At 30.5% G+C, this 12,891-nt stretch overlaps 1 protein-coding gene across 3 annotated transcripts in view; it reads right to left on the minus strand.

Moving 5' to 3' along the window:
• LOC140040337 (uncharacterized) overlaps window positions 1–12,891 on the minus strand; it is a 59,102-nt gene that overhangs the window by 13,513 nt on the left and 32,698 nt on the right. For all 3 annotated transcript variants that reach the window (XM_072086200.1, XM_072086199.1, XM_072086201.1), the window contains 5 exons: window positions 11,006–11,142; window positions 10,608–10,711; window positions 4,867–5,031; window positions 4,239–4,490; window positions 69–163 (listed from right to left, as the gene is read on the minus strand). In XM_072086200.1, the coding sequence (XP_071942301.1) occupies window positions 69–163; window positions 4,239–4,490; window positions 4,867–5,031; window positions 10,608–10,711; window positions 11,006–11,142 (753 nt within the window). The remainder of the gene's footprint in view (window positions 1–68; window positions 164–4,238; window positions 4,491–4,866; window positions 5,032–10,607; window positions 10,712–11,005; window positions 11,143–12,891) is intronic.

The following is a 12,891-nucleotide window of genomic DNA, read 5'->3' on the forward strand; positions in this document are numbered from 1 at the left end:
AATAATGGATATTATGTATGATTGTTTGCAATCAGTATACATATTAAAATAAACTGAAATCACATTACCTGCTAGTCATATTTCTATTTGTATATACTTGTCGATTTCCGTAAGGTATTTTTTGATGAGGTGGAAAGGCACTAGAAGAGAAAGGCTGCTGCGGCTACAAGACAAAATAAAACACCAGAAAATGTTATATATAATACATTTTTTGTTATACAACAAGCAAGTAATGAGCCAAACTGGATGGATAAACTATAATTTATCATGCTTATAATGTAAATAATCCTTTCACATCGCCTAGCAAACACTTGAGCTTACACATAGCATAAAAAGCTAGGGAGGAGTGGAGGTGGAGTGTAAACTCTGAAGTTTTTCTAGGCAATGTCAAAGGGGTACTAGTCTCGTTTAAGGCTTTAAGCGCAGTAGAAAGAGTTGACACTAGGGTAGGACTGGAAGGCAAGCACGTAAACCACCAAGCAAAAGGGAAAAAAAAAACATTAAAGGCATTAACATAGCCTGCCCTCTATATGCATTAAATTTCTTTTCCAATTTATTTCTTATGACTGTGCTAATTTATTGGTTCTGACACGGAGATGTATCACGGAAAACAGAAAAAAAAAAGAACTTGAGACAGTAATGTAATAAAACCATTTGCAGTTATTAAATAGACCATTTATGAGACTATATAATAATTGATTTCTCAGGTTTTCATGTGTTCTTATTGTGATAATAATGACGTAGGTATGAGGATTGATAATGATTAATGATAACGGTAAGAATAATGTCAAATATTGCGTAAAATTAATAATCACATAACGGTTGATGATACAAGAAGAATGGGTAGATAAAACTAGTGAATAAAGGAGGTATGATGACGGCAGTGACGAGGTCGGTACTGGCAATGATAAGGAAGAGGATGTTAAAAATAATGATAACGCCAATGTTGTTCAGGAAGATGTCGCTAATTCAATGATGGATGATGACACTGTTGATAAAACGAAGACGACAACATAGTTATCTCTGGCATGAGCTAAAAAAAGACTAATGCTCTTAATACATGGAAAGATAATGGTAAAGAATCTTAAATAATAAGATCAGGGCTAACAGCAAAACTTTGAAACAATTCATCATATCCGTGATTCACTAAGACCGTGAGCGTGCCCGTTAGTACATCCATCAATCTACTTGTCACAATCTCTTAGCGTACATACTGCATTAATCTATATGTTTTGTCTTGCCCACTCATCTTTCTGCCGTTCAACATGTATCACCACGCACTGCACACAAAACATTAACGTAATAAAAATAAAAGATAAATGAACTATAATAGCTATATATAAAAATAATCAATCTAAAACCTAATAAATATCAATAATATTTGAAATCAAATCAAACTTCAGCCCACACTAATGCCCAACAAAATCAATGTAAAATTATAAATAAATACAAAATACACAGCCAATAATAATTTCAAAATCATTAACTATTTCACAATTAAATAATAGAGAATATCAATAAAAAATGTACATTCACTTTGAACATTTTCACCTGCCAAAAAAATGTATGAAAACACTTTTCAGAACTAGTGGCAGATGGTACAGATTGAATGTGTTATAATCTCAATGCCAATTTTATAAATCCTTTATATTATATGAAAAACATGTTTGCACATAAATAATAAAATGAATATCATTATCAAACAGAAAATAAATTATGCGATAATTTTTAAACAAATTTTAAGAGGAATGATAGTACTGTATATGAACAACTAATAAATGTTATTTTTGTGAATACTTCAATAAACTTGTACAAGCCCATCCTCAATAGTAAGCCCATCCTCAATAGTAAGCTCATCCTCAATAGTAAGCTCATCCTCAATAGTAAGCTCATCCTCAATAGTAAGTCCATCCTCAATAATAAGCCCATCCTCAATAATAAGGCATCTTAAGTCACAAGTCCGTCTATAGAAAAGCTATTTGTAATGTATTTTAATTTTATTAGAGGCCTGTGAATAATATCAGTTGACACTCTGGGCAAAAACGGATAGATGGTTGAAAAAAAAAAATAAATAAATAAAAAGTAATTAGCCCAATTTTCTTCCACCCACCCAGTCAAGGCCTTCTAAGGTATTCTCCTAAGCGTAATTTTTTACTTTCGCACACAAAATGAGCCTAGGTTAATACCACCATCAAGAATTGTTTGCATACATCCTAACCAAGTTTATAGATTTCAATTTAATTCTTTTTTATTTATTAAAGATTAAATAACAAGTAGGTGTGTAACAAAATCACATGACGTTTTTCATCCAATACGGTTTAATTATAAAATATGATAATTTGGTAGGTAAATAAAGCATGTCCGGTACAAATCATGAATGGAACAAAGGTTAATTAATTTGTATTTAGATTATATTGCTGTCACGCTTCACTGAATTCTATTGTTTATATTTAATAATCATAGTTGAAATAATTAATTTTATATCAAATATTAGCCGGTTCATGTTAGTTATGTACAGATGTCTACGATTACTACGATAAAATGAATGTGTTTTTTTTTTTAAACTTTGGCTAGGAAAACAATTACATTTTACAAAGAGCTTATCATATTCTCAAGTGTAATTGTATCAATTTAGAAAAACAAAAATGTGTTAATGACGTTTCCTGTATTGAATTTTAAAAAGAATTACCGAGTATAAAAGGCGATTATCAATTATATTGTTATGTTGTTTTTTATTCAGCACATTTACAGTGAAATATAAAAACATAAGAATTATACATTTAGATTAAACAAGAAAATTATTTGTACACAACGTAAACAACGATGTATCAAAAAAGAAATACAAGTATTTAACAAATTAAAGGACTGGCATACAATATCAACTGAACATCAGACGAGTGATGGCGCAATTCACCGAACCATGACGAATGACAGAAGATCATGTCAACGTCATTTGCGTGACCAAGGCTACTGAAAATAGCCGAAACATAGCAACTAAGTACTTGACAACTGGTTTAACAAAAAAGTTAACATTTATTTTTTTAAATACAATATCAGATTTTCTACACCCCCATGCTTTTGATCACAACATCTCCATTAAACTCTTATATTCTTACAATGACAACAAAATCATTCATACACAGTTGTTGACGTAAGCACACGCTTAATGATGTAACAAAATCAGCTGTCTTTACTCTCCTGTCTTTTCTTTAACTTGTTTTTCACAATTTCTGTTCAGATTTCTGAGAGGCTAATGCATGATGAAATAGCGATCTTAATAGGAAAGTATATCAAGATAAATTTCACAAGTTTTTATTGTAACGCAACTCTAAAGATAAATGGCTGGCTGTTAAAAGATTCTGGATCTATTAATTAAAACTATTTTATACACATTGCTAAAAATGGCTGCTTTATCAACGTTTACAAAGAATAAGAATCAATTTTAATTAATCTAAAGTAACAAATTAGTATGATTATGTGGGACAAGTTATAATGACAGAATTTTTTGCAATACTGTCTTCTATTCTATAGATTTTTTCCATTTTCTAATGATGATCATTTTTTTTTCCTGTAGAGATACTTTATTAGTTTTCCACAGAATATTGGAAGCAGCGCTCTTCGGAGATTTGTTAAATAGATTAATCAAATCATTGGAGCATTAGGTACCAGCTTTAAATAAAAAATGATGTATTCCAAAGCGAGTTTGACAATTACTTGTCGGCTGCCATTAAAATTTAATCTTCAATTATATGTCAAGATTAGCATGGCAGACATGAAAGGTTGCCAGGTTATCTGTACAATTATACCAATATAAACATTTTATTTTAATATGATAGATAATCTCAGATACTGTTTCCCAAAATTATGTTAATTACCATCTATACAAATATTAAAAAAAAAAAGTTTTATGATATTGCAGGACCATTAAGTTGTATATTATTTGTTGTATTGTGAAATAAACAAATTGCATGCCACCTGATTTTAATGATGGCATATCTAAAAGTAAATATATGAATACACGATATTCAAATGGAAGAGCAATCAAAATGCACAGAAATGTTTTTATTTTAACATTGTGCCCTCAACACACAACTGTGGAGTACAGTCACCAGCACAACTTCACAGAAGTGAGATATGATGGATGAACTATTGTAGTGCAACACAAAAAAATAGGAAATTCCCCATTTAAATATTATGTATGCGTATATATTGCAAAAAAAAAACCAACAAAATCTTACCACATTAGGTGCCTCAAAAAATGATTGCGTTGTTGTCCACCCTTGTGGCAGTATTTGTGGATAGTACGAGAGCGGTGGGCCAGTATGTACGCCGTTCATCTGCGGTTGTGAAACGGCAGGGTACTGGAATGCCTGTGGTATTGCCGCTGGGGGCTGGGCATACGTAGATGGACCGGACGGCGTTTGACTAAATCCATTACGGGATTTGGGTGGGTAAGGAACACGTTGAAGAGGCTTGGCTTTTATCCTTGCCTAAAAATAATCAAACAATAAATAGTATAAGGTTATAACAATACTATAATACTTGAGGTTATCAGAAAAATCCCATGCCTAGCCTTCTAACCAATTGCACTCAAGGAAAAATGGCATGACCACACAGTTATACGTTAACAATTGTGTAGGTACATCAATATCAATTCTCAGATGGCTACTTTGTACAATGATAAACGTCATCCATTCTGAATGCGACATTAAAGTGATGAGGTAATATTCATTTCTTAATCGCAGGCGTAAGCACTTTTAAGTATCATCAGTACGCTCTCATCAAGCCTCATAAGAAGACAGGATAAGTCTGGTATTGGATTCATTTTCCGCTGGTAATTAAACATCTTCTGAAATTTGAACATACCATAATCGGTTTTCCTTGAAACGTCTGGACAACTTCACGCAAGTAGCGATACGCATTTTGTGCGTCGATGTCCGAGTCAAAGGTGATGTACCAGTTGTTGTTATGCGCAAATTCACAGCTTACCATCGGAGGGCAAGTTGGACCTGAAAACAACTTACGAACATCCTAGAAATTAAAGATAAAAAGCAAGAGTTTGTCATGAAAGAGAACATATATGAAGCGAATAGATTATTATTGCGACATCCAAAAATCTTTCTCAATCATCATTATTATTGTACTGTACATATTTGTAGACAGTACAAATTTGTTTTGAAGAGTTTTCACGAATTAAAAATAATCCACAATTGCATGACATCAAATGTTCAGTTTAATCTATTATCTTCAATTGCTATAATGCCACAGGCATACATTTAATACAATAACCAATGTTTTCATGTATTATAAATCTGTATATGAAAATAATCTCATCTGGTTTCGGTCTAGCATAATTTCATTGCTATGTGATTATTCGTACTGTATACAATGTATTCGTTAGTAATACGGGGCAAACCATAAGCGATTTGTTATAGCTTTCATTTGTTATTGGTGAAAAAGAAATCATGTATAATATTTGAATTTTATTGATTTAACAAAATCTGTACTGTACTGTAAATAGACTAGAAAGAATGTTAGTATTTGCAGAATGGCATGATGGGTAACATGGTTAGCTTATCAATACAGAGGTTTAGGTTTAAATCCTTCCAGTACCAGGATTTTTCTCATGATCAAGATAGACACACTACCTTGGCCTCTATATTATAATTGGAATTTTATTAATACTAATTACTATATTATAACTACTGTACTGTTAGATGTGACATTTGGCAAAGTAAAATATTCTATAAACAAATATGTAATATATATTTTCCTGTATTCAATTTAATAAATTTGACCTGTATCTTTAAATTACTAGAGGTGAAAGACCATAGTTCACGCATGAATACATTGTTAACAAATATTATCCATTAAATTCAGCTTCTTAGCTCGTCCGCAAGGAATATGCGATACACCGAGACGCTTCAAAATTCAAATCGAAGTAATTACAAAATTCTGACGTGCTTATGTGTCATGTGATACACGTTTTATGTCACATGACACGGTAAAACGCGTTTAAAGCATGTGTACTCTTCAACAGTTCAGCTTACATATTCATTTTCATTAATTTAGTGACTAGGAATAATTTATTCTTCCAATTATGTCTCAGTCTATTTTAGACACAGATAATATCAATCTAACTCTGTAATACCTTGGTGAAATTAACATATCCACAGCATTTGTAAGAGTGGTGGATGAATTTATAAGCAAGTAAATTTAAATAAGGAGTGAATGAATAAATAAGCAAATAAATGAGTGAATAAATAAGTAAATAAATAAGTGAGTGAATAAATAAGTAAATAAATAAGTGAGTGAATAAATAAGTAAATAAATAAGTGAGTGAATAAATAAGTAAATAAATAAGTGAGTGAATAAATAAGTAAATAAATAAGTGAGTGAATAAATAAGTAAATAAATAAGTGAGTGAATAAATAAGTAAATAAATAAGTGAGTGAATAAATATGTAAATAAATAAGTAAATAAATAAGTGAGTGAATAAATATGTAAATAAATAAGTAAATAAATAAGTGAGTGAATAAATATGTAAATAAATAAGTGAGTGAATAAATATGTAAATAAATAAGTGAGTGAATAAATAAGTAAATAAATAAGTGAGTGAATAAATATGTAAATAAATAAGTAAATAAATAAGTGAGTGAATAAATATGTAAATAAATAAGTGAGTGAATAAATATGTAAATAAATAAGTGAGTGAATAAATATGTAAATAAATAAGTGAGTGAATAAATATGTAAATCTACAGTAGTGAATGGAAGAATGACTGTGTAAATAAATTAATGATTGTGAAAATATATGAATGAATAAATAAATGAATGGCTGGTGACAGACTATGACTTCTATAAGAAGTAAATTTACATTATGTTTAATTATTTCAATCAGCATGACACAGAACTGACTCAAGTTGTCTTAATGATACTGCAACTATGACATTAAAGACAAATTGTAAAAAGTGAGGGCACTTTAGACAGACACTGGTCATATGACTCATCTAATATCAATAATGCATCAACTCATTCACAAATTATCAATTCACTGAAACCATGAAACGTATAACACGACCCGTTTCTCAAGCTTAGTAAAACACTGACTTCAATAAATCAGCTTGCCTAGTTTGTTCGTAGTAGACTTTAGCAGTTTAATGAATGAAATTCTAGTAAACAACCACTTCCGGAGATTATGATAAATTATCGCAAATTCGAATTAAAAGCCGGATTGTAGAATCCATCATCCTACTGGATGTCAAAGTAATACAAAAATAGCAATAACAGATTATGGCATCACCATGACAAACTAATGAAAAAACGATCAAATTGAATTAATGAATAATAATAATTAACAGAGAATTTCAATAAACTATTATGCTAATTTTATTCCGTTTTTATTCTCCTTAATTTCAATGGTTCATTATAATAATAATATAAAATTATTTAATTAAGCATTAACTATAGGTCAAAGCTTACGTTAAAAGTATGCAATGTAATTTGCATCTGATAAAATTAAAATATAAATAAAAACAGATTTTGTACTATAGTATGTAGTATTTTTACTAAATTTATATATTTTTGTATTGTAAGATGGGTAATTACTGACTGTGATGGCTTTTTATTTATTCCAGTTTTGTCTCTTCTTCAAGCATTGGTCAAATAGATAATGCAATATGAAAGGGAACTAAATGTAATTGAAATTTCTTTGATACTAAACACTGACTGGTTAATATTCAGTTCTAATATGTCCTTTCTCATGGTCTACTCAAACAAACGGAATAAAATAAACAACAAATATGAATGAAAAAAAAGACAATTTGCTAGATTGGCCTTCCCACACACCAACTAAAATAGTAGATTGTGCAATATAGAGAACAAAATTCAACCATGGCCATTAAAACATCAATCAAAAGCCGGACGCAATAACAACTTTTTGTGAATGACAATTAATTTATCAAACAAAAGAACATTCAATCAAGAAGCCAGATTTTATACTAGAATTTAATTGGTATAATTTATTTATTTGTTAAGTACGGTATAAATAATACTCATTCTTCACAAAACAATGACGTATGTCATTTGATGAAACAAACGTTTGTTGAATTTGAGTGTAGAGTTTGTATACTGTACATTAATGACAATTTGTTGGTCTAAAAATTTGATAGACTTGATACAAAGATACCCCAAGGAAACATCTTGGCAGCTAATTTTTATAATGGTACCTCCAGAAACACAGTTAACAATGCAGAGTGACACCAAGTCAACATGCTATTAAATAGATTAAACAAAAGGAAAAGTTAATTTATCTTAAAGGAAAACCATTGGAATATAAAATAGCCACAATTGCACTGTCAGAATTTCAAGATTTAGAACCACAGAAAGCAGTATTGGAAAGTAAACAGCTTTAGCATTAAATTACTTTGCTCTGTGAACATAATAGGAACAATTAAACACATCAAATTACAACTTCTCTGTGAACATAGCATGATTTTGAACACACCCAAATATAATTGCTCTTTGAACATAGCAAGATTTGAACACACCCAACTATAATTGCTCTGTGAACATAGCATGCTTTGAACACACCCAATTATAATTGCTCTGTGAACATAGCAAGAATTAAACACATCAAATTACAATTTCTCTGTGAACATAGCATGATTTTGAACACACCCAAATATAATTGCTCTTTGAACATAGCAAGATTTGAACACACCCAACTATAATTGCTCTGTGAACATAGCATGCTTTGAACACACCCAATTATAATTGCTCTGTGAACATAGCAAGATTTGAACACACCCAATTATAATCTCTCTGTGAACATAGCAAGATTTGAACACATCCAATTATAATTGCTCTGTGAACATAGCAAGATTTGAACACACCCAATTATAATTGCTCTGTGAACATAGCAAGATTTGAACACACCCAATTATAATTGCTCTGTGAACATAGCAAGATTTGAACACACCCAATTATAATTGCTCTGTGAACATAGCAAGATTTGAACACACCCAATTATAATTGCTCTGTGAACATAGCAAGATTTGAACACACCCAATTATAATCGCTCTGTGAACATAGCAAGATTTGAACACACCCAATTATAATTGCTCTGTGAACATAGCAAGATTTGAACACATCCAACTACAATTGCTCTGTGAACATAGCAAGATTTGAACACATCCAACTACAATTGCTCTGTGAACATAGCAAGATTTGAACACATCCAACTACAATTGCTCTGTGAACATAGCAAGATTTGAACACATCCAATAATAATCGCTCTGTGAACATAGCAAGATTTGAACACACTCAATTATAATTCTCTGTGAACATAGCAAGATTTGAACACATCCAACTACAATTGCTCTGTGAACATAGCAAGATTTGAACACACCTAAATATGACTGCTCATAGCAAGAACTAAACTAAAGAATATAATGCTGAAAGATGAACAGTTTGAGAACATACTTCAATTGTTCACGATCTGAACTAAAGACTATTTAGTATATTAACATCACAACCAGTGATAAATGTTATCTTAAATATTCCAAGAATGAACATCAATTTTTAAAAAGAATAAGCCATTACAATCAACATGATAGACATTATTGAATACTGCTCTTTTCGATTGATTTTATATAAAAAAAGAGGAGGGACTTATTCAATTGCTGATTTGTTACATGATTGGAAGATTTAGTCTCCACTGTGTGGGAGAATGAAATCTGAGGAAAGTTACAAAAGATGATGTAAATAACTTCCGTTACGAACGGTTCACAATTCTTGCGAGATTACTAATATTAGATTAATTTTGCTTGGATTTCAACTTTATATTAATTTGACGGAAGTTGAATGGACAAAATGATTTGACTCCCTTAGGAATTTAATCTATACGTTACACTTATATCATTGTATGTAACACGATAGATACAACACTCACGAAATGAGCAGAAAGGGATTAAGATTTCGGATCGTATTTTATGAGATGAGATCATCCAAAACCTAGAGTGATGCAGTAAATAGGTTATCATCTTTCATATTCTCTTCAGGCTGTTGTGGTTTCACACTATTTTAATACCACTACAGCCACTACATTTCACCCGATTCAACATACTGTAATTAAAACGATCTAGGCTTTGTATAAAAAAAAAATGTTTCAGAAGTCATTTCATCCCAATTTTAAGGGTTGAAGGTAGTGTCACTTTGATGCCATGATACTGTAAGTCTTTGATGCCATGATAAGTTTCTTTATAAGCCTAAGCTAGTGTTTCAGGAAAAAATCAGAACACTCAAAATGTTCTTTCAATGGGCATGTTGACTAATTTACCCAGGTGAGTTTGTTGGTTACCCACCAAAGCAATAATTAATCCACAAAGGTAAATTAGTGGGTAAATTAACCATAGCCTGAACCATTTATTTATAGAGAGGGGTATTCAATGAATTTTCTACTTTTTGACTATATCTCGCTCTTCAAAGGAGAGAAGGGCATTTGTCAGTTTATCCAGGTAAGCTAGGCACAAAATAGACTAACTATGTCTGAACGGGCACAATGGGAGAACCTGATAAAATATTTAGAAACATTATTTAACAACTAACCTCTAGTGGTGTACTTTCGGGTACCTCTCTCAGTATGACTGTTCGTCTTTTATGGCTTGGCCGCACCTTCTTTGAACTTGGATCTACTTCAACACATGTTGATTCTGTAACGAGAATTATTTTGACAGAAAAAAAAACCAAAAAGTGATTAGACTATCAAGAAAACAAACATTGAAGTTGTCTATGAAGTAAAAAAAAACTAGTTTAATAGTAATTAAAATTTCAAATTTAATGTAACTTGCAACTGACAAAATTAAAGGATTAAAATTAAATCTTAATATTTATACAACAGAAGAAAAAATTAATTTATGGAAACAATTCTGCATATAAAAAAGCACTTAAATTGATGAACGAAAAAATTAATAATTCATTTGTGTAATACGAGAGACATTGTCTACCTTTAAGTACAGCAATAATAAGTCCTATATCTGTTGTTAATCTCTTAATAGCGTTGAAATTTGCTATCGTCCAGATTGGCACATACTGGTCTGCGTCCATTTGAGACTGAAGATAACGATCATTCGTTAAATTCTCCCTGAAAAAAAAAATATGTCCATTTAGAATATTAACAATATCCATAATAAAAATTTAATTAAAAATTTAAAATGAGCAAATAATCAAATTTAATCCAATTGAAACCATCTTGAATAATATTAAAATTTTAAATGTAAATTAAAAATGAGCAAATAATAATAATAAATAAAATTGAATAATCTTGAATAATTACTACTAACATGAATGTAAGCAAGTACTAAAAGATTGAACATATTAATATTATTATTAAAATATGGTATTGACAAGATAAATATTACATCTGCACTATTTATTAGGCAAGGCTTGTAACAATGATAACAGGGAAATAAGTGTGTCAGGGCAAGTCAATTCCTTCCGCCAATATACTGTCTTCCACTACATAAATGTTTGTATAACACAGAAAAATATAGCTTTAATAATTTCAAATTATATATTTCTAAAAAAAATACAGGAAGCTATCACATTACAGAATATAATTTAAGAATAGATGTATGTACTTTGAACAAACATAAAATAACAGTATAATTTTAATTATATTTACATATGGAAGATATAAATCATCATATAAAATAGTAGTATTGCACAATACCTGAGCAATAAAATAAATTACAGCGACTTTGGGTAGGAGAAAAAAGGGGAATTTTAATGACTAGGATGGAACTGCCGGAAATAACAATCACTTAAAATGAAAGAACTATAAAGAAACCACAGTAAGACAATCTTGATGTTGAAAGCAAAACCTTCTCAAAATCACATTAAATCAATTTGCGGATGGACTGAATATTAAAATACCTAAATATATCAGTTGAAACCGCATCTTACATTTTTGTGAAATTGCATCATTTACTTGCTAAAGCTAACTAGAAATACAAAATGTCTTGTCTATCAAAATAGCTCAGTTGAATATTAAAAATCTTTTGAGAATTCCTCATAAAATTCAGTTGACAAAGTTTGAAATTGACAATTCCACCCACTGTTGAAAAGCAATATATTAAATAGACTTCATAAAGGTTAGAAATTCTGTCACCTTTTCAACATTTCACAGCCAATTCAGCGTTTATTGAATTTACCATAATATTTTACTGTACATGGTATATTTTTGGCAGTGAAGTACTCATGCTCATTATACATACCGTAGGTTCAGACTTTCCAACACATTGAAAGGCAGCTTTGGTTTTTTTAATTTTTTTTAGCAGGACCACCCAAAAAGTACTAAAAATATGGTATTATATACTTAATGCTTTATACCATATTTTGTGGATCTCTCTCTCTCTCTCTCTTAGAAACATTTTCTGTCATTCCTACATTACGCTTTCAATGAAATTACTGATCATCATAATTTTGTGGATATGCAGCAGAAACAGACCCCAAGAAATTGAACATGTAAACAAAAGATAAATTTGAAGATGACTATATGTTATTGATAAGTATAACTAACATTAATAAAACTAGCCATTTAATCCAAAGCATTACGAGAACAATGCTTAATAATGTAAAACGACTTCAGTCGGTACAGATACTGTAAGTATCTGCTATCATTGCTGTGTATTCATTCAGAGATAATAATTGGCCCTGTGCCAAATTCGACATGTTTTAACTTGATTCAAAATAACTGAGCAAGTTGCAATCAAACATTACCATATGGGCACAGACGGTAGATAAATTGTATGCAAACTTTTAAAGCACACAAAGTCGTTTTATCACGTCACCTATAAACTACATTAGCATATTATTAGCATATCATTTGCAT

This window comes from Antedon mediterranea, chromosome 2 (genome assembly GCF_964355755.1).
Source record: "Antedon mediterranea chromosome 2, ecAntMedi1.1, whole genome shotgun sequence".
In the NCBI taxonomy this organism is placed as follows: Eukaryota; Metazoa; Echinodermata; class Crinoidea; order Comatulida; family Antedonidae; genus Antedon; species Antedon mediterranea.